This window comes from Juglans microcarpa x Juglans regia, chromosome 6S (genome assembly GCF_004785595.1).
Source record: "Juglans microcarpa x Juglans regia isolate MS1-56 chromosome 6S, Jm3101_v1.0, whole genome shotgun sequence".
Classification (NCBI taxonomy): domain Eukaryota; kingdom Viridiplantae; phylum Streptophyta; class Magnoliopsida; order Fagales; family Juglandaceae; genus Juglans; species Juglans microcarpa x Juglans regia.
In genome coordinates, this window is record NC_054605.1 from 15,127,614 (window position 1) to 15,155,209 (window position 27,596).

At 35.7% G+C, this 27,596-nt stretch overlaps 3 protein-coding genes across 4 annotated transcripts; 2 read left to right on the forward strand and 1 right to left on the reverse strand.

Moving 5' to 3' along the window:
- Positions 1-1,464: 1,464 nt before the first annotated feature.
- On the reverse strand, positions 1,465-10,198 carry LOC121237055 (phosphoacetylglucosamine mutase-like). Of its 2 annotated transcripts, none has more exons than XM_041133609.1 (11): positions 10,060-10,198; positions 8,583-8,670; positions 6,637-6,813; positions 6,267-6,532; positions 5,696-5,815; positions 5,446-5,588; positions 5,110-5,358; positions 4,113-4,534; positions 3,842-4,017; positions 2,179-2,275; positions 1,465-1,787 (listed from the first exon to the last, which is right to left on the reverse strand). In XM_041133609.1, exons 3-11 carry the CDS (start codon positions 6,695-6,697, stop codon positions 1,633-1,635), a joined length of 1,689 nt encoding a protein of 562 aa, XP_040989543.1. In that variant the 5' UTR covers positions 6,698-6,813; positions 8,583-8,670; positions 10,060-10,198; the 3' UTR covers positions 1,465-1,632. The 2 variants fall into 2 exon arrangements, with proteins under 2 accessions (XP_040989543.1, XP_040989544.1); XM_041133610.1 differs by having other exon boundaries at positions 6,637-6,806; positions 8,582-8,670.
- Positions 10,199-10,272: 74 nt separating this feature from the next.
- LOC121237057 (thioredoxin-like protein Clot) lies at positions 10,273-11,446 on the forward strand. The gene is made up of 2 exons (XM_041133612.1): positions 10,273-10,417; positions 11,024-11,446. The coding sequence occupies exons 1-2, from the start codon at positions 10,273-10,275 to the stop codon at positions 11,275-11,277; spliced, it is 399 nt and encodes a 132-aa protein (XP_040989546.1). The 3' UTR covers positions 11,278-11,446.
- Positions 11,447-18,332: 6,886 nt separating this feature from the next.
- Positions 18,333-19,196, forward strand: LOC121236650 (thioredoxin-like protein Clot). Its single transcript, XM_041133087.1, has 2 exons — positions 18,333-18,485; positions 18,772-19,196. Exons 1-2 carry the CDS (start codon positions 18,341-18,343, stop codon positions 19,194-19,196), a joined length of 570 nt encoding a protein of 189 aa, XP_040989021.1. The 5' UTR covers positions 18,333-18,340.
- Positions 19,197-27,596: the final 8,400 nt, after the last annotated feature.

Below are 27,596 nucleotides of genomic sequence, written 5' to 3' on the forward strand. Positions count from 1 at the left end.
TATAGAAGTTCGTTTTTTCATGAAGTACATCATTATTTTGTAGGTCAATTCATCCATATTTCTCAAGGAACCATAAAAAGATCATCTCATATCTTATTGTCGACCAGCACAAGATAATAGGAAGACTGACTTATCACAAATTCTAAACTCTTAACTCTTTAACTTTTCATAGTTCTTTTTACTTACCAAAACAATATGTTATGTCAAATTCTAAAAAAAAATAATATGGTTGTAGATTTTTTTCAAACCCAATTTGAAGGAAGTGAAGGAAATGTACATGTACAACATTTTAGAGCCAAATGTACTCACAATTCTCCTCTTTCCAGTAGCAAACCCAAAAAAAAAAACTACAGATTTTAACTCCAGGTACCGCTAAATTTAGTAACCATTATTCCTTATCTTATCACTTAAAAATTTAGCTATCAATAAGTTCTTCAAGCCAACTACAATTCCCAAAAGAGAGTTTAAAAAAACAAACTAATTGAGTTTTGTGCCTGAATCATAGACTCACGAGAGCGTTGGCATTTGACTCATCAAATGAGTACCATCTTCAAAATTAGATGAATTTGTATTTAAAATCACAGTATTGGATTCAGCATATACTAAAATCTTTAACTTTGAGCTACAGTATATTTAAGTTCATTTCTAAATTTGAAGACTAATTAATCACTCTATAACCATTATTTTATTTTTATTGACTTAAATTATTGTTTTCCAATTTTGAGTCCCAATATATTTAAATTGTGAAACAATAATTTTAAGTATCAAATTAAATTATTAATTAACATATACTTGGGGTATTTGTATAATATGAAATAAATAAATTAAAAATATTATTATTAAAAAATAATATTATGTTATTATTTTGACTAATTCAATGTGGAGTTTTGATTAGGGAGGTTTTAGATTTATGAAAAACATGTACGTTTTATCAACTTTTAGAGATAAATTTAATAAAACCAATGCCAATGCTTTGACAGGTAAAATCTCCTACTTGAAGTTGGCAATTAATTTGACATAAGTATGCTCCAAGATCAGAAAGTTTCATTCGAAAATGACATTAATATGATCATGGGTAAATCGATCATTAAGTTTCTTCAAATGGGTAAATCAAAAAATAGCTTGTGTGGAAAGTAAATATTTATAACGGGGACTTGTTGGACATTTCCCTGAAAGGTCTAAAGTCCAGGACACTTGGACATTACAACACCATCAAATGGACTCCTCAGAAGTTGCACATTAATCTCAATCGACACGGATATTGGAGGGATCATCACCTAGCATTCAAGTTGGTGAAAAGGTTGAACACGGTCTCACAGCAACTCCTTTTAAAGGCCATGGAGAATACCCAAATTATTACCTTCAAATGCCATATAAAGTACATTTGAACTTTAAATTGTTAACTGTTTCCGCAAATCTAGCTTTCAACGTGTACATACAAAGCAATGCATATGCCAATTCATATGTCCAAAACCCAGATTTATTGAGGTAGCATTGTATTAGTAATCAGGTACATTTGCAACCAACAACACAACATCAAAATCAAGCTGGTCAAACGATGACCCCCCTTCTTTTCTATATAGAAAATCAGAATCAATTTAGTTGCAGGAAAAAAAAAAAGATAGTTTACTTTTAGAAACTGCCGGACCCCAGGAACTTGTCCACAAGTATGGCTACAGAGTTGGCAAGGCTGTCAGCTGCTTCTTGGGTGGATGCTTCTGCATACACACGTATCACGTCCTCAGTACCTGATGGTCGGATGAAAGATCGACCTTGAGGGTATTTTGCTGCATCATTGGTTAAACAAAAGTCTTTTGAAATCATTCATGGCTTGTTCCCTCCAAAGATTGGAGAAATATTTTTTTTTAAAGAGGTAATACCCCAAATTTTATTAATATCCTTCATTTATGGCGGAGGAATACCATTTACTAATTTGAGAAATATGTTGTTCAAGAAGTTCAGATTATATTAAATATTCATGAAACTATTCACATTGTCATCATTTTGGGGGATATATGTGGAATTATTATGTCATGTATTCTGCAGATGAAACTAGTTACCAAAGTGCACTGGGGTTATCTGGACCAATAATCAAGTTGGGCAATCAAAATGCATGAACAGGACTAAGACAAGAAAAACTATGCTGGTTTAGTTGAGAAATTATTGATCATGTGTTACCAGTTTCAGTATTAATGGCTTCTTGAATGCCAGGAGGCCTCACAACGATCGTTTCTGCATTTGCTGTAACAACAGCAGTTCGGTCCACAACATTTACCTAACAGAATAGGAAAAGTAGCAAACTCATCAATTTATGAACTAAAGGAAAAAAATAATGAAACAATTACACGTTTTTTTTTTCTTTGATAAGCAATGTACTCTCATTAAAATATGCAAAGGCACGACCCTAGCACACAGGTAGTACACCAGAGAACCCCTATTCAGAAGAAAAAGAAAACAACTCATAAAGTCTAAAAAGCTAGAAAAAGGCAAGGCATCATGAGCTGCTATTCATGTGTAAAGAGAGTTGAGGACAATCTTTGTCAGCTCTACCACCAAAGCTTTCTTATCTTCAGAGGTCCAGGCATTCCTATTTATCCAAATACATCACATAAAGCATAAAGGAGACAACCTCTCCACACTACCAAAACATTACCATGTACATGTTATCCACTCCAACTAATCAACAACTCTCTCACCCTTCTCCGCAGGAAACAACCAACACCAAACTCCTGAATATCAAACACCATAACCTACTTCACATTGAAGAAAATGATGATCAATGGGTTCCCCCGTTCTTACACATACAACCCCAATTCATTATAGTGAAGTTCAGCTTCCTCAGGTTATCCAACGCCAAAATCTTTCCAAGCACATACATTCATTCTATAGCCGACCTTCTCAATAGGGCTGGGCAGCGGGGGCCCCACCTGTGCCCATCCGCGCGCACACATATATATTATAAAAAGACAATTTTCTTTAACAAAATGACATCGTTGTAATTTAGGATTTTGTTACTTCGTATAAAAGGCCATCCCCCCACCCAAGCCATGCCATTCCCCTCCTCTTCCCCCACCCCCGCCCCCCGCCCCCCCTTCTCTTCCTCTCTTAGTACGCCGTCGCCATCTCTCCTATCCAGTCGCCATCATGGTCTCTCTCTCTCACTCTCACCGTCACCCCCAGCCGGTATATATATATATATATCTTTCCCCTCTCAGACTCTCAGTGCCTCTGTTTTAGTGTTTTATGGCATCACCGTCACCCCCAGCCAGTATATCTCTCTCTCTGGTTGGTGGTTCGCTGGATGGTAATTGATAACTAGTGGTTGATGGTTTACTGGTTGGGCGGTGGTTCACTAGTGGGTTGCTCTTGTTATTGTTATTGTTCTTGTTATTATTTAAGATGTCCCTCACTCATTCTCATCTAGCCACCAAAAAGATTAAAGATCAAATTAATCTTTCAACAAGCACTGTTGTTTAGAGAAGAATTAAATTACACTTCATGGTGAGAAAAAGGAACCTATAGTTACTCAAGAATTGCGGCTTGAGACTTCAATTGTTGTCTTTGATGATTCTACAAAATCCAAATATTTATTTTCATCCTACGCTCTCATAAATATCGTAGAGGAGCCCTACCTAGCACTTGAGTAGATCATGACATTTCATGGTAAACCCCATATTTGGAAACAATTTTACTGAAGATGGATATAATAGCTTAATTTGAATGTAGAATACACAAAACCTATGAGAGGCACTAGTATAGTACAGAATAAGGAAACGCTCATTCAGCCTCAAATTTTAGGATAAGAAGATTATCTCCATAAACGTTAATTAAGCAAACTGACCTTAAGCTGCCTACTAGGTAGATCCTGATAAAGCTCGCTCCATCTATGTATTGACCATCCCATGTGTTGCAAAATAGCCTCCACCAAGAGCAACCCACTCAGAGCATCACCGACCGCTTGATTGATCAACTTACTGACTGCCAACAGTCTCAAAGCAGCTGTTTCCTGCTCTGAGCCTGAATCAGACAACCAAATAATTCATGAAGCTCATCGCTTAATCATCATATTTGGACTGGTATAATGATGAGAGGAAGAAAATATCAGATGCGACCTTTAGATACTGAAGAAAGCTCCTTGTGTCTGGCCTCTAACCAACGTAAGAAAGATTCTGAGAATAAGATAGTTCCATGGCCATTAGCTTCGAAATAGATCCCAAGATCAAACTCAGCTGCTTTCTCATGCAAGTATTTGACTCCAGTTGGAGTAAAAATAACTTCTAACTCTAACTTTTTGAGGAAATCAGTGGAGGCTCCATTTGCATAAGCTGTCTGCACAACACCCAAACGAGGCTGATAATTACTGCCCGTATTTTCACCTATCTCCTTGCTGAGAGTGTGTAGCTGCTCCTTGATGAAGATAACAAACAAAGATAATATCTTGTCCCCATCAACAAGCTCAATATTACTGCAACCTTGTGATGATGGCACACAAAAATATACCAGTCGATCAGCATCCCCATCCAAACTAGCACACCTGCAATACTAGAACCATCTACCAAATGAGTCACCAATTCACATCAGTCGACATTTTCACTAAGCATCAAAACTTCAATAATTGTTAAACTACTGAGTTTTATCCATGCCCCCCACACCCCCCCCCCCCCCCCCCCCCCCCCCCCTCCCCCCAAAAAAAAAACAAAATCCCAGAAAGAAAATAAGAGAAAACGGAAAAGAAGGATGTGATTGATTGCATCCCTATTAACAGACTTCCTTTCTCAACCAGCCAAGTAGGCTTCATAGTGGATATCATTTCTGTCAAAACACCTATCTCAAGCAGCCAAAAGAAAGATTGCATCAATAGAGTCAATTCCAACTATCAACTGCCCAGTTCAAAACTCAAGTTCTTGAACAGCACATAACTTGGCACTGAAAACTGTTACAGTGGACATATATCACAATTAATTAGTCTATTAAATTCACATCCATATGCAAGAGACATGAAGTAATGTGTCAATACATGAGGTGCTTCCACTCTTTCTCCAGCAAATTTTTTGTTGTGCAGATGATCAAGAATCATTTTATTAACCAAAAGGAAGAGACAACAGAGACCTCAGTCCTATGTCTTGGGAACCAAAGCCATGTGGAACAACCTTCTCCTTCTGCACAAAATCAGCACCCACCCCTTCATTGAGCACACCTTCATCTTTCCCAGAATTACGAACCTCAATAAACAAATTATCCAGCATCGTCTTCAAAACCTCAAGCTTTTCTCCACCCACACCATTAGCCCCATCAACAACCACTGTTAGATCCCGCTCACTCATCCTACCTTCACTTGGGATCAAATCAATCAAGCACCTAACCAACAACACAAACTCTTTAGCAAAGGCCTCTAGGGACAATATTATGTCGAGCCAATCATACTCATCTTTAGCTCAAACTAACCTGAATGAGCTTGCTAACTGTTCAAAATAATCAAGTTCATGTGCTTTCAAGCCCTTATTTCTTGCGCGCACCATCCAATGTAGTTGTGGAGTTGTCACAATTCCCATATCAATTGCAGCCACCCCCAGAATTGAATTTATTCCCTTCAACCAAATGTAAAACATAAGCAAATCGTACTAAATGTAATATCAATAATGACTAATACATTTGAACAAAACTTGTAATTGTTAATGGGGAAAAGGCTATTTACTTGTTTAGCAGCTTCAAGTAGAGATTCCCCACTAGGCCTTGTGTCTCGCCCGAGCAATATCGCGGCTCGCCTCACACCCTCCAGTGGGATCCTCTCCTTCTTCACAAATTCGGTTATCAACTGTAGAGCCAAAAAAAAACAATAACATGAGTACAATTCACTTTCTCGATAGCTGCATTCCAAGTAAAAACCAAAAATACATACACATATTCTCAAAAAAAAATCTCTCACCCATCATACCCAATTCAACCTTTTACCCAGAAAAGTTATTAAAACCGGTATCCTTAAATTAGTACCATTCTGTTGTTTCACAAAATAATTTCAAAAAGAGAAATAAAAATGAAAGGAAGAAAAGAACGTGTTTATGTAAGAGACAATTTAGCTTTTTAGGCATGAAACCTACTAAAAATAAAGAATTTGAACATTTGAATTCTATTGTGTCCTCAAATCTTTCGTAGAATATTAAACTCTTTGGAGACAGACTTTATATATATGTGCGTACAAAGAAGAGTACATGTACGTGTGCGCGGGGGGGGGGGGGGGGGGGGGGGAGAGAGAGAGAGAGACTGACTTGGAGGAGATGTTGGGGAGTGGGGGCATTGGCCAGGGCGTCAGCGAATGGCTCCCAATCCTGGGAGAGCATTCCACCGCTGGGGTCAGCGATTTTGACTCCATTATCGGTCACTTTGTTATGTGAGGCTGTGATCATTATCCCGGTAACTGATGACTCCATATTCAGAGCTCTCAGGGCAGCCAGTATCCCTACTCTGTACACCGTTGATTGGAGCAATGCTGCATCCGCCCTGAACCCCGATGTACCGTACGACAATCTCACACCTTGACCAATAAACACATACACACAAATGCATCATCATCATCATCATTTCTTTCCATGGAAAATAAAGAAGAAAACTGACAAAGGAAAAGATGGGAAAGGAGACCTCGTGGAGGAGAGAAGCAAGAGGAGGAGCTGAGGAGAAGGGAGCATTGCTCTTCTTTCATGGTTGATGCTGTGCAACTCTGCCTCTTACTGCTGGTTGTGGTCTCGGATTTGCTCCCTCACTGATCTGAACATCCACTTCACCAGGCACTCATCGAAGTCTAATAGATACTGTGCCAAGATTAAACGCAACGTTATTACTCAATTTTTTCTTTTTCTTTTTTATTTTATTTGAAACATTACTGAATAACTATTTTTAATACTGATGAATATTTGTTTTTCAAACAATTATTATGTTCGTTCTTGTAATTTTATTTGGATTAATTATGGTTTTCACAGGAAAAAAAAAAAAAAAAAAGCCCCACGTAAAACCATGCAAAATTATTCACTCTAATTTTGAATTAGATAGTTCAATTTAAAACAACTCATTTTCTGAGATCAACAAAATTTGTCCCTTTCACTCCTTGACTTTTCAATTTATTGTATTGTGTTTTTTAAATGTGACGGTTTTTCCAATTAGGTCCATCAATCACATTGTCTTCATTGCATTAATTGAAGTTTGATGTGTCACGACACGAGGATGTATAAGTGAAAATAGTAAAAAAAAAAATTCTAAGGAAAAAAAAGAGATGGGAGAGAAATATAAGAATTAAAAATAAAACAAAAATCAACGATACATGAGAAGTATAAAACCAAACAATTCATTTTTTTTTTTTTTTATGTCGGGGAACCTCTCAACCAAACAATTCAAAAATATTGTTAGAAAACTAACGAAACTAACATATTTTTGAAGAAAAAAATTTTACTGCCTTCTTGTACAATCTCACTGCACAACTTTGCCATTGATATATTTCAAAGCCACAAAATTTATATGCCTGGGGATGGGTTAGTTGCTCTATTTAAAAGCCATAAATGTATCAAGCACAGGCCAGTTGATGTATTTATAGGAGTTATTCTATTCTCAAGCCGTTGTGTAGAGCATACCATCCACATAACTTCAATGGTAAGATTTGATTTTTAAAATTCAAATTTTAAAATTTATCTTTCAAATCAAATTATGTGGTTCTCAAAATGCTAGTACAACGATATAATCACAGTTTGGCTTGAAGCTTGAAATAGTTTCACCAGGAGCCTAGGATTGGGTACTGATTTTGCTTAGCTTTCTTTTTTTATCACTTCGAAAATCATGGAGGTAATGAGTGTAGGAAGTTTCAAGGATATTTACTGTTTTTGAGTTTTTTCCCCTTTGTTTCAATCTTAATTCTATTATGTTTAGATTAATCAAATTTTGAGACATTTTTTTACTTTTTTTATAACATAGGATCTTTTTTGTCTAACAATTTGTGGAGTTTTAGGTAGAACTGTGTGTGTTTTTTTTTCATATTTTTGTGATTTTTAATTAGCTTTGGAATTAAAAGAAATGATATTTGCAATCCTAGAATATGCAAGCACTGCACACTCCCTTTTGAAAAAAGTAGATAAATCTGGAATCCACGTAAAAAAAATCATTTTTTTAATGGTAAACCCCACTTTTTTTTCAAAGGGAGTGCGCAGGTCTTGCATATCCTAAAACTATATCTAGCATTACTCCCACAAGAGCCGTAAAGCTTTAGGATAGAAACTATAACATGAAGGACTGCAGCTTCTTGTAGTCCTGTTGTACTTAATATGGTAAATTTGGCATCACATGAAGGGCTTCTCATTTGTATCAATGGAGCTTCCCGTCAAAAAACTGAATCTCCTGTTGTCATGCTCCCTCTTCAATCCGATCTCGTCCTCTTAAATATTTCACTTTGTTACCCTTCTTTATTTTACAGTCTTTTAGATTGTAATGTTAACCATTTCATCACATTCTTATCTACCACCCATGTACTAGGGGAGTTCCTTTTTCAGGGAAATTCTATTACTCATCAGGGAGGAGAAAGAAAGGGAGGAGAAAAACTTGCCTCAAAATATCTTCCTGTCACCAATATAATGGTCGCATGCAAATGATCCCAAAACAGCAGGTATAGTGTACTTGACTGCCATGTTCAAACTGCATCCGAGGAAAAAAACCTAATGTCAGAGGAGACACCTAAAGCAGATATGCCTGTGCATTTCAGTTAAAAATGAGTGCACTATCAACGAGAAAAAGAACCCACAGTCATTTAGTTCCACATATCTACCATGTCTTCGGCTATATGCATGTGTGTGTACTTTTTTTTATAATTTTTTTCATTTCGAATTCTCGTTTGTTAAGGGGATTAACTAGAAAACTGGTTATACTGACTGGCAGGCTCAATGTCCTCTGACTTACTGGTCACGTTTCTAGGAATACGGTAACATGACCAGTTGTTCAAGCTGAAGATGGTTTATGATTTGGGGAGACCTGATAAGTACTCTGAACACGGTTAGAACAATGATATGGAATATGAAGATATTCCCCATGCATATTAACTCCCTTTTAGAAATTCATAATGAGCTTGAACTAAAGGTGGCGAATTATATTACTAAGTATACCAATCTACAACCATAAAAAAATTCCTTGCAATCAAGTGGCTCATGGGAGCACCAATCTCCTCGACTTGTTTATACCTAAACAACTAGAATATCAGACAACATAAAACCATTTCCCTGGTGCCTGGTGGTCCATCATGATCATCAACATCCTGCATTATTTGTTCAAGAACCTGCATTTTATAATCTCTAATACTCAGGAGCATCCCTATACCCCCAATTCATACGTGCCTTAATAATCACAGCCATCATTCCCAACTAGAGTTTATTAACAGACAGAGAGCAACGAGAATCCTCTAAACCTTCCTCGGCTACTGAATTCCCATACCTTTGACAAGTAAACCTCCAATTTTTTTTCTCTTTTCGCTTCCCTTTAGTTTCCTCTTTTTCCTTTCCTTTCAACCGAACCATTTGTGTTCCCGTTTGGCTACTTAGGAATCATGCTTTTATAAATTAAAAAGAACACAAATTTATTTAAAAAGAAGGGAGCCAAGACAAAAATAGCGGAGACTCCCATGATTACAACGAGCTCGTATATTTCTCAGAACCCAACATTCAAAAACAGAACTTTCACAAGTTCCAGCTCTTCCGGATTTGTTTCCCTAATATTTTCTTAGCAGCCGAACAAAACTTGAGACAAGCCTAGTGGTCAAACAAATTGGAAGCCTAGGAAGTTTCTTATAGTTGATCTTTCCAATAGCTTAAGCAAGAATAAAAACCCTAAGAGAGAGAACAAGTCACTCGGAAGGAATTAGAGAGCTCGCTCGGATCGGTGGGGCTGATCATACAAGGCACACTTCGACGTTTCTGTTGAGATTTCCATCTATAAGCCTGAATTTTCAAATCCAACAGGTGCGATTTCCATTTCTTTCTTATGTATAAGATCTTCAAAAACCTGAAATAAAGAAAGAGAAAGGAGATGCCGGACCTCACGGAGTATCAAAGGGAGCTGCGGCGAATAACGTCACGGGTGCCACAATCAGAAACCGAGCTTTAAATCCTTTCCATACTCGGCAGCTATATTATATACAAGGGTAAAATGGGAAACTCACAAGAGCATCGTGGAGGTATGGCGGATGTGTTAAATAAATGGAATATTTCTGAGTTTATAACCCAATCCACAAGCCCCTAGCCCTAAAAAATGCCGATGAAGGTGTCGGAGGCCACAGTATCAACCTTTGATACTGTCTTTCAGAAGTTCATATCGGAAGCACCCAAAAACAAAGCCAATCTCATTCTCTTCTTGGCCGATAAAGACCCTTCTACCTCTCTCAGCTGGTGCCCTGGTATGTTTTCTTCTCCTTGCTTATTTCTTAATCCTTCCATTAGCCTTCTCCCTTCTTCGTGCATCCCAAAATCCCTTTATGTTTTTTTCCTTTTTGGGGGGAATCTTGTTTTTTGGTCTTGATTTATTATTGATTTTGATACGCCTATAATAGTGTCTGTGTGAAACTCGTTCTTGATATGATTTATATTGGGTATCTCATATCTGATAGAAAATTTCTTTCACGACTATTCACCTTTCCACGTTCCATATGAAAACTTCCACATCTTATGAAACACATCATATGTGTAGGATATGGGAGTGAACAATCACTAATGCATAGCATTTTTCATTTCCAAGTCGTAAAATAACATCATGTAAATATCATAATATTGATGTGGAATATTTAAATTTTAAAATTTATCTTTTAAATTAAATTATACTCTGTATGCTAGCTTGATAATGGAATTTTTCTTAAAGGTAATCGGTAACGTCAGTTTCCCTTCCATATTGATATTGGGAAAGCTGATCTTGATAATTTTGTATTTTTATTTCCAATTGCATTCCAAAAGTACCATGCCTTTTCCTCTGTCACTTTTCTTTTACATTTATTTAAATTCTTTTGCAGATTGTGTGAGAGCTGAACCTGTGATCTACAAGAAACTGGAGACCAGCTCAGATGATGTTGCACTTTTGAGGGCTTTTGTGGGAGACAGGCCAACATGGAGGAATCCCCAGCACCCATGGAGAGTAGACTCCAGGTTTAAGCTCACGGGAGTTCCAACACTAGTCCTTTGGCAAAATGATGCAGTCCAGGGTCGACTTGAAGACCACGAAGCACACATTGAAAACAAAATCGATGCCCTTGTTTCCGGCATTTGAAGTGTTTACTGCTTCTCATGCGTTGCTTGCATTTTGCTTTTTCTGACTCTGTCCTTTCTTTTCAAACTATGTACTACTTTTTCTTCTGTTTTTTCTCTCTATCCTCCTCGCAAGGCTGATTTGCTGTTGCAGCTTGGCAGCCAATTAAAATAAAAGAAATTTGATGCAAGTCAATAGAATTATAATATATGCAGAAAATTCCTTGTCAAGGGTCTGTGTACCCCGGGATTATTCCTAAATATCTAAGAAGGATGCATGCATGTGGTGGCTTGAGAAAGATGAATGCCAAATGCTCGTCTTGGTGCTTCATTTTGGCTGTCTAATTTGTGTCTAAGCTTTTATGAAATCGACTTTTTGCCTTTGGATCAATAGCTTCTTTGTTTGATGCATTCTGTATTCACAGAGATTGATTTCTGTATTGCCATAATGCAGTGGGCAAAAGACAAACCATGTTTAGAGAAATTCTGTTTGTAATCCCAGATAAGGGAGTCTCCGTGCACGCCAATCCACATAGATGATGAAACGCGTCGTTCCATTTAATTTTCGGTTTAATTAAACGCAACTTCATCCCCTTCCTCCTTCCGGGTTCTGTCTTCTTTATTACCAAACAGCTTGGATCCAAAAAGCTTCAAAGACTCAAAAATCTTGCAGAACTAGAAGCCCATAGTCCTGAAGTACTACTTAGAACAGAGAACTCTAACAAAATTCAAATCTAATGACATGGGTCTTCAACAAAAAAATAAAAAAAAATCGTAGTCAGTGTAAACCAGATCTGGAGCTGATACTCATGGCCATGGGTAATGCCTTTTCCTTCTATTTTGTCCCTTCCGTTTTCTTTTTGGAGTTAGTCTACATACAGTCCTCTTATGCAAGCTCATACAATTATGTTTTAAAATAGATTTTAAATTATAATAATATCATTTTTAAAATAATTTGTTTGCTCTTTTACTTTCATTCATCAATAAGACTGTGCGTGCAACCCCCACTCAGGACTGCAAATAAAATTTTTTTTTTTTTGTGAGTAATGGCCAATAATAAATCTTCTCATTAGCTACTATTCACTACTCCACACCCCACATCATATGTGGTCACTATTTTTTTGGGAAGAGCTTGAGGAGAAAGAGGTCGGAGAGAGAGAGGCCGATAAGAGCTTGAGGAGAGAGAGAGAGGCCGAGTAGAACTTAAAGAGATAGAGAAGTTGGAGATAGAGAGGTTGAAGGTGATAGGTCTAATAAAAAAAACAAATAAAAAATTATCAGGTGTGTAGTGTGAGGGTGAATAGTGGCTGATATATAGCATAACCCAATGGCCAAATAGATTGATGGTGGTGGACGTTAACGGCCGACGGTGGAACTCGAATGGCAGATGAAAATTTGGGTGGAGTGAGGTAGGCAGCAACAAATCAAATTTCAACGTCAAGGCCTCGTTTGGTTACACAAATGAAATGAGATTAGATAAAAGTTAAAAGTTAAATAAAATATTGTTAAAATATAATTTTTTTAATATAGTTTTTGTTCTGAGATTTGAAAAAGTTAAATTATTCATTATATTTTCTGTAAAAAATTTGAGAAAATTGTAATGATGAGATGAGATATTTTGAACTGTATAACCAAACCAGGCTTGAATATCTAAAATCAAGCATTACAGCAGTGGGTTTTTGGTCATCATAAGAATTGGGGTTTTTGGTCTTTCGACTTAGACTGACATAGACAAGGGACACTTAGATGAGTTAGCGGGGACTGAGTTTGAGGAACTATACATAATAGTTCTCTTTTAGTAACTGATAAATAAATTCTTATCAAGAAAGGATAAAAACTTTAAGGCCTCGTTTGGATATTGAGTTAAGTTGAGTTTTTATAAATAGTAGTATGTTGAAATGGTGGAGTTAATTTTGTGGAGCCCACCTAAGATGTCTTTGAATGTTAAGATAAGTTTAGATGTATTTTATATAAGGTTGAAAAAATTTGTGGGTCCTACATGTAAATAGGTTTTGAGTTGAAATGAGTTTAGTGATTTAAGAGTTGAGTATCTTGTTAAGAATTTAGACCTCCCAAATTCACCTAAGGATTCACCTTTTGGTGAAATATAAAGAAAAACAGAAAAATAATAACAACACAAAAATTTATGTGGAAACTCCCAAATAGGAGAAAAACCATCAAACCCAGAGAAGAAAATACACTAAGTGAAAAATTATTATAATCACACAATTTTTTCTCCTCACCCCAAATGACACCCACAAAGCTTCCCCACTAGCAAAACTTTAACTCTCACATCTTTCCTTTTTACAGGAAAAAGGCTAATAAAGGAATTTTCTTAAGTCACAAGTTACTAATTAAGCTTATGATTTGGTGTAATTAACTAAGATGTCAATCACCCTATTTATAGGCCTTGAGGCCTGCTCCTCAATTCTCTCCCAGCGCTGTGGGACTCTAAAGGAGCAAACCCAACAATCTCCACCTTCCGACTTTGGCTGATCCCACAGCCACGCTCCACCGCAATGAAGATCTTCATAGTTTCTACTATCATGCTCCACCATAAAAGCATACACACTCAGAATAAACCAATTCCAAACATTTCAATTTCGACCCATGTTGAAAATAATCTTGCTAAAAATTATGGTGCAACTTCCACGTTTGGCTTTCCTGGAAGTTCGTCAACCATCAACATGAATTTCCACCATACACCCTGCATTAATGTCAAACCAATGCATGTGTGCTAACATTAACACATCATCCATCATGGCAACTTTAGGAATTAGCGGCATGCCATGAGTATGTACATGTCCATTTTCAAAAGACATCGTCTTTCATAGAGAGAGACACAACGTTAGTTTAATTACCAGTATATCTATTTACTGACTTGAAGCCACTTGCCAAACCTGCTTCTGCTCTTGGACAATTTTTCTTGACGTACCCAGATTATCCACACTCCCAGCAAACTACTTTCATCTTCATGGAGTTCTTCTTCTCCCCATTACCAACTACTACCAATGCAAAGTTCTCAAGTGGACTATTTCTTCCACCACCTAGTCTTCTCTCTTTAGAAAAGAGTTTACTGATAACCTCTGAAAAAATTATTTTCTCCTTCCCATGTATCAAAATAGGCTTCATATGCTCATAGGAAGGTGAAAGAGACCAGATGAGCCTTAAGGCTTGATCCTCATCATCAATTTTAACTTCAATAGATTCTAACTCAAAGACAATGCCATTGAGAACACTTAAATGATCTGAAATAGTTGTACCTTCACTCATCCGCAATGTATGAAAATGCTCTTTCAAGTACACCCGATTCGAGACGTCCTTCGTCTGATACAACTCTTTGAGCTTTTTTCAAAGTTCATTTGCCGTAGATATTCTATGTACATTTGTAAGAACATTTTTGGCCAGGCACAGACGTATCGCACTTGTTGCTCTCAAATCCAGATCCTCCCACTCTTCATCGCTCATTACAGATCTACTATTTGTTTCATCAGTCATGCTAGTATCATTACTGACTTCAGGGGTTGGTCTGCCCTTCAACGCCTTGTGTAATCCTGATTGAATCAAAACATCATTGACTTGAATTTGCCACAAGCCAAAATTGATTCTCCCATAAAATTTTTCCACCTCATATTTGATAGGATTTGAATCCTTACTTCCTGACATTGCCTCGATGAATTTTACAGTAGAAATGAATGGTACTCACTAAGTAAGTTCCCAGAAAATATTATTCTTTCCTAAACAGAACTTCAAGGTTCGTAGGAAAAATTGGAGGGTCACAATGGACACATTTTAAATTTACAATCTCCTAGACAGAACCTCCTTAGACAGTACGAATTTACTCTACTACACCAATGCTCCACCCACCAAAAAAAAGAACCTAGTGGCTCTGATACCACTTGTTGGGAATTTAGATCTCCCAAATTCACCCCCCAAGATCCACATTTTGGTGAAATATGAAGAAAAACAGAGAAATAATAACAACACAATAATTTACATGGAAATTCCCAAACAGGAGAAAAACCACCAGACCCAGATAAGAAAATACACTACGTGAAAAATTATTACAATCACACAATTTTTCTCCTCACCCCAAATGACACCCACAAAGATTCCCCAAGAGCAAAACTTTTAACTCTCACATCTTTCCTTTTGACAAGAAAAGGCTAATAGAGGCATTTTACTATAGTCACAAGTTACTAATTAAGCTTATAAATTTGTGTAATTAACTAAGAGGCCAAGCACCTTATTTATAGGCCTTGAGGCCTGCTCCTCAATTCTCTCCCACCGATGTGGGACTCCAAAGGAGCAAACCCAACAGTTTAGATGTTAGACACAACTTAAAATTAGACCGAACTTCAAGTTCTAAACGGGGCATAAGAACAATATTAGATACAGTTAGGGGTGTAATCCGGTCGGGCCGGACCGGAGAAACCGACCGGTTCGGTCCAGACTGGACCGGACCGAAAAAATGCTTGGTCCTGTCCGGTCCAATAAATAGGAAAATTTCGATCTTCAGTCTGGTCCCAGGGTGGAGATTTCTCGGACCGGACCGGACCGATAACTATTGGTCCAGTCCGGTCCCTGTGGGTATTCTGTCCAATCCAGCAATGGACTAAAAATATTCGGTCCATCGCCGGACCGGACAAGACCGACCGGATTACACCCCTAGATATAGTCATGAGTCATGCAAGCATCATGCATTTGTTTTAAAAGAGAGTGGGTCTACCATTAAAAAATTAATTTTTTCGTGTAAGTCTCATATTTACTCATTTTTTCGAAAGGAATATGTTTCGCTTACACACCTTGTAATTGTAAATATTAATTATTTTTTCAAAGAATAATGATAGGGTTACTACCCTACTACTACCCATTTACTACTCTTTTTGCATTTGATTTTTTTAAATTTTTTATTTTACTTAATGATTAAGGAAGTGAGTATTAGTAAAGTTGTATATTTTTTTAATTATTTCTTAGTGATTAAGGATGTTAAAAAAATACTTTAAAAAATGATAAAAAAAAAACTTGAAATGCATTTAAGTAGTAGGTGGGTAGTAATATGGTAGTAACCCTACTACCCCTTTCCAATATATTGTTGTAATTATCGTTTAAAAAAAATTATACTCATAAGCTAATGTAAAAGACACATATTGCACACTATTGACATAACATGACTTGACAATGATGTTATATTCTCTATACCAGCTGATTTGTAAATAGAATAATTTTTATTACTATAATTATTATTGTCTGACTAATAATCAAATTGAATAATAATCGAATCCGATGCTATGAAAATGAAAAATCCCTTGGACAGGACGGTGTAGTGGACCACGGCACCACATAGTCAAATCCCATACTCCTCGTATTTTTCTTTTTTCTTTTTTCTTTTTTATGAGCATCCCACTGTCCTAACTCCTAGTCCTAGTACTGTATCTCAATTCACCAGTTGTTCCATATCCGTTATTTTCTCTTTATTTGTTTTTAATGTATTTTTCTCAATACATATCCGATGCTTTGACATTTATCCTTCTCTTAATTAAATACAAAATTAGCATTCTGCCTTTTAATTTAGAGCAAGAATAAAAAAATAAAAAAATAGAGCAAGAATCATCTAAATTAATACCTTAAATTTCATCCTATCTCACTAACAAAAATCTTGCTTACATGTTATGATAAATGTCAAATAAGTCAAGTAGATTGTCCACCTACCAACTGTGTTTATAAAGTTAGTTCTATTTTCTTAGTTGTTTTGTTTCCTCCAAGGTTGAAAAAGACAGATCTGCAATTTCTGATAACATCCAAGAGATGCGACACGAGAAGGCTCATAGGGTGCAAATCATTCGAAGAAAAGTGGCGGTTCCACAAAAATGCCGCGCATAAGCCTCATGCACCACCAACAACCGCATGCAAGCCTAACACACCACCCCTTCCGAAAGCTTTTCTCACCATAAGCGCCAGATCAATGGACTTACCACTATCAGATCCTTCAAATATGATTGTTATGGTTGTAAAGAGACACGCATGGACCCTATGCGCCGTCATAGATTCTGAAATTTATCGAAATTGGTACAAACTGTAATCCGTCTATTTTTGCTTTTATCTTACTGTTTTCCTTAATTTCATGCACTTTGCTGCACACACCTCAATTATCAGGAACAATGACAACTATGATTGTGATAGAATCCAAACAGAGCCACCGCAAATAAACACAGTAGCAACAATGATATATTATGTAGAAAACTAACCAAACATCAAATGGACTTGTACATAGTCCCAATAAAACAAAAAAAAAAAAAAAATTCAAACTCACAATCATTAAAAACAAGCTTTTTCTACCCAATAATTTAAAGACTAAAACGGAAAACTTACGGTAAGAAAAAAAATCAACCTGCCAAATTTACAAAAAAGACAAAATAAATCAGCAAGATACACATCTCATCTAAATAATTCTATAAAAAAAACATGTGATCGATTTGTAGTATCAATTTTATCATTAACTTATTTATTTACACATCCCTACCAATTCACATCTAGATAAAAATTAGGTTAAAGCTAAAAAAATTTCCTAATTTCTCCAAGGCCGCTGGATTTTCTAGGAAAATGTTTGTCGAAATCACATGTATGTATACATGTACACGTACACAAATAGAGATCACAAGAAATTCTAGAATCAAATAGAGGAACAAAAAATGAGAAGATTATGCATACATGCACAAATGCATAAGGGGACAAAAGAAGGAAAAGATTGAAGTACCTGAAGAATTAGGGGAGCTAGTAGGGGAGGTAGAGCTTCATTTTGTGGGTGCAACAACAGAGCAAATGTGGGTGCAGCAGTCATGGCCGAGAAGGGTCTGATGCTCATAGGTGAGAAATGTCGTTGATGCTCGTGGTTAAGGTCCGTGAGGATGGTTTGAAAACACATTAAGGTTGTGTTTTAAAAGAGGGTAAATTAGACATTTCATATGTGTTGATGTGGAAGGTGCCATTTCGTGTTTTATAAGCGTCTTGTGTTATAGCATTTTACACTTCTGAGTTTATAACCCACTCTCTACAAAGTACAAATAAACCCCCAGCCCCAAAAGATGCCGATGAAGGTGTTGGACGCCACAGTATCAACCTTTGATACTGTCTTTCAGAAGTTCATATCGGAAGCATCCAAAAACAAAGCCAATCTCATTCTGTTTTTGGCCGACAATGACCCTTCTACCTCTCTCAGCTGGTGCCCAGGTATGTTTTCTTCTCCTTCTTATTTCTTAATCCTTCCACTAGCCTTCTCCCTTCTTCATGCATCCTAAAATCCCTTTACGTTTCTCTCTCTTTTTTGCTATGTTCTGTGCACCAGCTTGTGAATAGAATTTTTCTTAAAGGTAATCGGTAACGTCAGTTTCCCTTCCATATTGGAAAAGCTGATCTTTATAGATAATTTTGTATTTTTATTTCCAATTGCGTTCCAAAATTACCATGCCTTTCTCTCTGTCACTTTTCTTTTACATTTATTAAAATTCTTTTGCAGATTGTGTGAGAGCTGAAGCAGTGATCTACAAGAAACTAGAGACTAGCTCAGATGATATTGCACTTTTGAGGGCTTTTGTGGGAGACAGGCCAACATGGAGGAATCCCCAGCACCCATGGAGAGTGGACTCCAGGTTTGAGCTCACAGGAGTTCCAACACTAGTCCTTTGGCAAAATGATGCAGTCCAGGGTCGGCTTGAAGACCATGAAGCACACATTGAAAAAAAAATTGATGCCCTTGTTTCAGGCATTGAAGTGTTTACTATTAACAATAGTCAACAATCAACTTCTCAATCCACACAATCAAACGAATTACCAAGTGAAGCACATGCAACAGCTTCAAAATCCATACAATCAGAGGACTTACCATTTCATGCAACAGCTAGCCAACTTCTCGAAGGAAAGTCCACCACATGCAACGGCTAGGCACTTCCTTTTTGGTTCAATGCACATATCCCTGCATTTACACTTTCCATGCATAAATCAGTGTGTCTAACGACAATATACATATTGTAATATTGTACTCTACTATAAAATAGACAATAAGAAGACTCTCAGAACTCTCACGGTTACTAAAACTTTTTACAAACACCTTGTGTGCACATTGTCTTTATTTACTGCTTCTCAAGTGTGGCTTACATTTTGCTTTTTTCTGACTCTGTCCTTTCTTTTCAAACTATATACTACTTTTTTTTCTCTCTATCCTTCTCATAAGGCTGATTTAATGCTGTTGAAGCTTGGCAGCCAATAAAAGAAAGTTGATGCAAGTCAATAGAATTGCAATATATGCCATAGATGTAGCTAATCAGTCAATGGAGATGTTATTTCTTTTACAATGTAGGGAAAATACCAACAAGGATGCATGCATGTGGTGGCTTGAGAAAGATGAATGCCAAATACTCCTGTCTTGGTACTTCAATTTGGTTGTCTAATCCGTGTCTAAGCTTACATGAAATCGACTTTTTGCCTTTGGATCAATAGCTTCTTTGTTTGATGCATTCTGTATTCAATGAGATTGATTTCTGTAATGCCATAATGCAGTGGGCAAAAGACAAACCATGTTTTGGTACTAGAAAGTTTTGCACTTTACAATAGCAGCTAGATCCTTACTTCCCTCTGTACATGAAGGCCATGTGCTGCACATGGCCCAACTTTTGTAACTCAAATTTGAGTCTTCGAAAGTGTAGGGAGTCAACTTCCAATGAATATCGCTGAAAGGTTCTTCTTGTTGGACATCGGCAAGTCTTTAGCACTTCAAAACTTAAGATCAACATAAATGAACTAAGACATATGCATAAAATGAACTCACAGTTTCACAAACTCAAGACAAGGGCACGAAGATGGACAAAATATCAATGACTACCCGTTTGCCTTGTCCTTCGTACTAATGTTCACCCTCGAGCAAGAAGAAGACACATGCACATAACTTTCTTGTTCTTCCTTCGAATGATCGCTCTCGAGCGAGAATGAGCCTTGGGCTTAAGCTCAGCGCATCATGAGCTTAAGCCTTAAGCTCGGCAGCAGTAGCTAATTGATCGAGTGTGTTTTCCTTGTTCATGTTTGGATTAAGAGATGAGATCAGATGAAAATAGATGGTTTGTTAATAGTAATTAAATTTGTGAGTTGAAATGATTTTTAAACATTTTGTGTGTTTGGATTGGAAATGAGATGAGATAGTTTTAAGTTGTTGGAAATGAGATAGATGTGGATCCTAAAAATGATTGTATAGTATTTGTAATGATTTTATTTTATTTATAAATATATTTATTTGTTGGAAGCTGAAGCTGAAGGCATGAGTTGTGTTTTTTTCGTGTTGCTGATTTGAAAGAAAAGCTAAACGTTTTTCTCATTTTTCTGCTGGCTTTATGAAAAGTTACTATTTAAAACTTTGTCGTCTTGCAAAGACATCAAAAATCATTTTTAAATCAGCATGCGATGACCATTTGGATAAGAATTAGTTTATCCATACAGTGTGAGATGAGATAAGACTCATCTACTCTCAATCCAAACCACACCTGAACTTGTTATTTGAAATTTATTCCACTAACAAATTTTGTTTGTCAAGGGTTTCCATAAACATTTCTTAACATTATTTAAATTTTGTATGACTTCGAATGATTTGAATTAAATAATAGCATTATTAAATGAAAGAGTTGAGCAAAAAATATAAAATAGTTGTGTATCATTTTGTCATACAAGTGAAGCAGCATACCTTGAAATTTAACCATTTGCATTATGCATAAAATGGTCTTTCAATCCATATATCCATAACAAAAGATAGAAAAGTAGAATTCATGTGATGTGTTCAAACAACATGCACAAATGGGAAGGGGTTGAAAGTTGAGGCCCACTCCACCACTCTAGCAACTCTTTGAGAGTGAGAGAAGAGACCACACAGTGCACACACACTGGTCTCTAAATTGGATCATGGTCACCTTGTAAAATATTAATAGGGTGGGTGGCTCCTAATCCACAACCCACTCGACAAACTTGAAGATATGAATTCACACAGTTATCCACAGAAATGCGTTTAGATGCATGTTTTCCGCATACATATTAATTTAAGCATCCTCAATGGATTAGCTAAAAGTTAAATCTATTGAGTATTTAGTTATTAAAGAGCAAAATATGCTAATAATAGATTAACTAAATTTCACAGCGACTTTCAAAAGTTTTTTCAAATTTGAAGGTTACTGTGAATACATCAAATATATATTTTATCAATTATTTATCTCTTCAATTCTTTCTATCACATGTTTTATTAGGGGTGTTCAACAGGATCCGGATCCGGATATTCGGCCATAACTGGATCCGGATCCGGATGCTAAAATCCGGGCTGTTATCCGCCCGGATTAATCCGGATTTAATCCGGGCGGATAATCGGATTCAATCCGGATCTGGGTTATAACCAGATTTAATCTGGGTTATAACCAGATAAATTCGGTTTTAAATTTTTATTCTGTTAAAAAAAGACTTTAAAACTTAAAAAAATATTTTTATAGCACTTAGTTTTTTTAAAAAAAAAATTCTGATAATAAATTAACAAACAAAATAAATAAAAATGCAAAATAAATAATATTGTTGTTACATCACAATGCAAAACATAAATTTACAAAAAACAAAAAAATAATAATACATCACAATTAATTAAAGGATAACATAAATTTACAAAGAACATAAGAAATCATAATACATCACAACTAAACTAAAACATAAATTTATAAAGAACAAAAGAAATAAATTTACAAAGATCAAAATTTATTAGTCTTCACATCTTGAAACTCCAAACAACATGATCTTACTTGCTTAGCTATGACTCTCCAAACAAAATTTATTAGGCGTTGATAGAAGAGTGTGCACTCTGATGATAAAAGAGCCTTCAGGTACATCTGTATATACCACATCACAAGCAAATTATGCTGTAAATTGTAGATAGAAGTATGTATAGCTGCAAGTTTTGAAATTAAAGAAAGCAACAACCCATTTGGAATAGTCATCTTGGAAATTAAAGAATTTACCTTAATCTGTATAACATGCTTCATACGACGTTCTCTTAAAGCAAGCAAACCAGCTTCAGTGCAAATTGCCTTTATATTAGCTCTAGAAAATTCATCCTTAGTCATAACAAATTGACTTTCAATCCTGTTTGTAGCAAGAATCACTTTGAAAACTCCTCTTAAATCAAAATAGATGGTCATCAAGTTTCCATCACAGAGAAAATTAGTAATAATATTGTACCCATGTCGTGATATGGGCAAGGATATGCCATTGACAACCTAAAATGTCAAAGTGATTTTTATTATCATCTATCAACTATTCATGAACAAGAGAACTTGCAATTTTTTCAGACAGTCCAAGAAAATTTCAGACAACTTGAATTTAAGTACAAAAACGAAGTCCATATCTAAGTTAGCTTATAATATCAAATGTTCCCATAAAAGCATCAAATATAAACAAAAAAAAGTGGCCAATGGTACAGCCTAGCACAAACAAAAAAAAGTAACTTTTTTTCTAGAATAAATATAATGAAGTTTGATGCATTGACACAATATGTACGAAATAAGTGATACCATATTTTCAACATACATCAATGGCAGAAATTTTCTCAGGAACCAAGCAATCACTTCTATCACCCAAGCCCAAGTTTCCATATCAGCCCCAGCCCCATCCATATAGCTCTCCATCTTCTGTAACAGCAGTAGTATGTTCTCTGTTCTCCACCTGAGTGGGCATTATACCTGTGGGACAGCCAGATCAGAAACACTCACACCAGAGTGGGCACAATTAAAAGTTCACTACCTCACCTCTTTGTAATAGTCATCCTTCTCTGACTTCCAACATCACAAGCATATTAAGTTGAAGTTGGAGTTGTTCAAGTTGCTGAAGTTGAAGGAAGAGGGTTACCTTAAGCAAAAAAAAAAATGTAGAGGTTAAGTTAAAATGGATAAATTAATAATAAAAAATCAAATTTAACAAATAAAAGTGTTTACCTTCGATGTCAACGCGTTCTACATGATCCTCCACCTCCCAAGAACTAAGTGGTTCACAAGTCAACCAATTTTGTGTGCAAATTAATGCTTGGACAGTCTCCGGCGCTAATGAGCTTCGGTATGGATCTATTACACGTCTACCGGTGCTGAATGCGGACTCGGATGCAACGGTGAAAATAGGGATGCCCAATACATCACGTGCGATCTCCGCAAGAATGAGATATATAAATGAGTTCTTCTTCCACCAATCCAAAATATTAAACTCGGGTACTTTTGGTTCAATCACATCCGACAAATACCTATCCATATCCGAGCTAAGTACTGAACTGTTTTGCTTTTCAAGATATTGCTCTATAGCAGTATCAAAATCTTCACAGTCCAGGTCATCACCAATAATACTTGAGGAACTTCTATGGGCCATATTTGATCTTCCACTACCTAGCCCATAAAACTTGTGATATTGCTCAATCAAACGATTCATGAACAATCTTACGTTGGCCTCAAACCTATCTCCGCATTCATTCCCTTTGCACCTTTTTAACCAATATGACAAGGCTGTAATCTTATATCGAGGGTCAAGGACAAAAGTTACATAAACAATCATGTTCATCCTATCCATTTTCCCTCAATATTTATCAAACTTAAGTTTCATAGTAGAAGCCATTTTCATCAGCATATCATCCTCACTCTGACCTATGTTGTTCAAAGTGTTCTCAATTGTACAAATTTGTTGAAATAACATATTAGAGGTCACATACAATGAGCCAGAGATTTTCAAAGTGGTATCATAAAAAACTTTTAGAAACTTGATAAAAATATGAGCCATTTGCCAATCTTTAAACGGAGGCGCCAAAAGCTGTGATTCCTTCACTCCCATTAGTACAAAAGCTCTTTTGTATTTTTCAGCAATACTAAGCATTAGGTATGTTGAGTTCCATCTTGTAGGAACATCTAGACATACCATTTTTCCACACACAATATTCAGCTCATTTGTACATGTTTTAAACATATCAAACCTTACTGGTGAGGACCTCACAAATCTTAATGCTTCTCTAATCTTATTTACAGTATCATGAATAATTTTTAAACCATCACATACAATAAAATTTAAAATATGTGCAGCACATCGTACATGTATGAACTCGTCTCCCAAAATTGTGAACTCATTATCTCTTATGTTCCTCCTCAAATGATCAATAGCAACATCATTAGAGGAGGCATTATCCATGGTGATCGTACAAAGGTGATTAATCTCTCAATCCGCCAAGCAAGACTCTAACATCCAAGCAATGGTCTCGCCCCTATGATTAGGAATATTGAAAAACATTATAATTTTCTTGTGTAATACCCAATTTTGATCAATATAATGGCATGTAACACAAATATAATTCTTGTTTTGCACCGATGTCCATATATCGGTGGTCAAACAAACTCTTTGACTGCTCAACAATGCCTTCAACCTTTGCTTCTCCTCCTTGTATAAACCAATACACTCTTTTTGGAAGATGGTTCGGGATGACAAGGTGTGTCTAGGCTCTAAATAACCCAAAAGTTTAACAAATGCCGGATGCTTTATAACCTTGAATGGCAATTCACACTGGATAAACAAATTAGAAATCATCCCCTTTAATTTTTCACGATCATATTGTCCTAACACTTGAGGATTAGATCATTTACCATCCATCTTGACTCCAGTGTGTGATGGTGATTTATTCTTCTCAAGATTTTTATTTCCACTAATGGGAGAGTTCGAACAAGAAAATCTTAGGTGGTGTGACATTGATGAAGTACCATTTTTATAATGGCGTCCATAAATCTTAAAGTAATAATTACATTGAACGTTAGGTGCAATGGGATCAACAGGTTCAATCCTTGTAAAATGATCTCATACATTAAATTGGTTCATACCCTTCTTGGCTCTTTTTGACTTTAGGGGGAGAGATAGTGTGGAGTTTTGGGTATTCATAGAGGAAGGCACTAAATGACTAGTATTTTCCTCTATGTCCAATGAAATAGGCGCTGATCCATCAACACTACTATTAAAACTACCTTCCATCTGTTTTAAACATAAGAAAAAAAAAATATAATAAAAATCAAACCAATAGCTAACGTGATAGCTAAATGAGTACGACTACATATTAAAATATCTCCTTAGATAAGGAAAATAATATAAATGTTTCAGAAAAGTGCATGGTAACACTGGGATGCAAAAAAACCATATAGTGTAGATTTCTATTTTTGCCTAAGGGAGAGAGACACAGCAACAAAGCAACAAAGCAACAGAAAACAAATCAATGCAACATGGACCCAATACATAACTACACAGGCAAGCAACAGAACAAAGTCCCAACCAACGTCGACTCTGATTTCGTGGCGGCTTTTGCTGCCTTCTTCCTCGCCAATTATTCAAATCTGATAGGGGCAGATGAGTAGGATGCATGCATGCTGTAGTAATTATCGTGTATTTTCGGAATATCTAATTTTTTTTTTTTGAATATACAACAAATTTTTACATCAAATTATTATTTATTTTAAAAATAAAAAATAAAATAAATTTAATTATTTATATTTACTACCATTCTGTTTGCATGAGCTCAGCTCCAACAATCAGAGGGCCGGATCAAGTAGTACAGCTTGCATTCTAGTAAATAACTTCTCAATTGCTCAAAATAATAACATTATCTTCCCAGTTGGAAACTTATTAAATTCATGAGTCACTACTATTTTGTCTATTCTGTCTCGAACTCTTTCTAAGAATGAACGTACCAAAGTGAAACCTACGCAAATAAACCATTAATGTAAGGTATCGTTTGAATTTAAAGATGAGTTAAGATGAGTTAAAATGAATTGTAAATAGTAATAAGATAAATTGTGAATAATAATAAAATTTATAAATTAAAATTAATAAATAATAATAAATAATAATGAGATGAATTGAAATGAATTGAAATGAATTGCAAATACAAACTAGACATAAATGAGGCTCCTAGACCTCTCGGCCATGAGTGCAACAAAGTCCTGAGTTTTGTACGACGTGCTACGGAGAAAGTACATCGAATCAATGGGTGCTTAGACTCAAACCTATCCACCTAATTAGAACTGAAACAAATAAATATGATTGATTGCATGTTTAGCTTTAAACTGCATGCCCGTTTCAATGTTAGCAGAGAATTAATTATATAAAAAATAAATAATAAAACTTGTGAATTGACAGTGAGCATGCATTGGCTAATGAAAGTTATAAAACAGATTTCTATTTTTCTAATTGTTCTTTTTTCTCCTGTTTTATTCTCCTCACTGAAATTATTATAAAATTTCCGGTAGATTAAGGAACTAGATTAATTCATGGGAACTAGATTAATTATTTCTAGTTAATGATGATCTCTACCTTAAAATTAAGGAACTAGATTAATTATTTCTCATTATATTCTATATCGTCAAACTGCAAAATAATTCATGGGAACTAAGTTTAATTGTTATGGTGGCGATATGTGTGCCATGACTATTTCAAATTGTTGGTGCTCTTGTGTTCATGATCGATGTTTAGAGGGCATATTATATATATATATATATATATATATTATATATGCATGTGAGACACAGCTTAGTCATGAAGGGATTACTTAAACGCGTATCTTACTTTGACAGATACAAAATCTTAGTTCTCGGATGATCGTTTTCGTGATGTATGCAGTTGCTGCCAGTAGTCAATTAATTTTTGGGTCCAAAACAGCTCTTCGGAAGCAAAGGAAAGCACTTCGAAGTTTGGAGAAAATCTTAAATACAAAGAAAAGTACCTTAAGAGCTTAGAGAGAGAGAGTCTTTGATAGTAGCCTCCGCGTGTCTCATTTAGATGCGCAAAGCACTTCAAAACTTGGAGAAGATGAGAAAGTTGCAAACCCTAAGTGAGAGAGAAGCGGATTCGAGATCGAGAGAGAAGCAGATTCGCAAAGACGAGAGAATGGGTGGTTTTTTTCATTTTAAAGGACCCGGTTACGGATAACCGGGTTTCGGACCAGATTCGGAAAAAATCCGGTTCGGTTGAACACCCTTATATTTTATTACAATTGATATATTAATTTGAGTTAGTGATATATTAATTTAATTAGAATATGATTATTAATTAATATATAATATGTAGAATAGTAAAATATGATAAAATAAAATAAATTAATAATTAAAAAAATTAAATATTGTTGAAATTATTAGTTACTCATTACTATATAATGAATAAATAGATAATCTAATATTGAGATTTGATGGAATAATCAAAATTAAATTTATTTTATATTATTTTATTATTATATAATAAAAAAATAGTTATTTTAATGTAGAA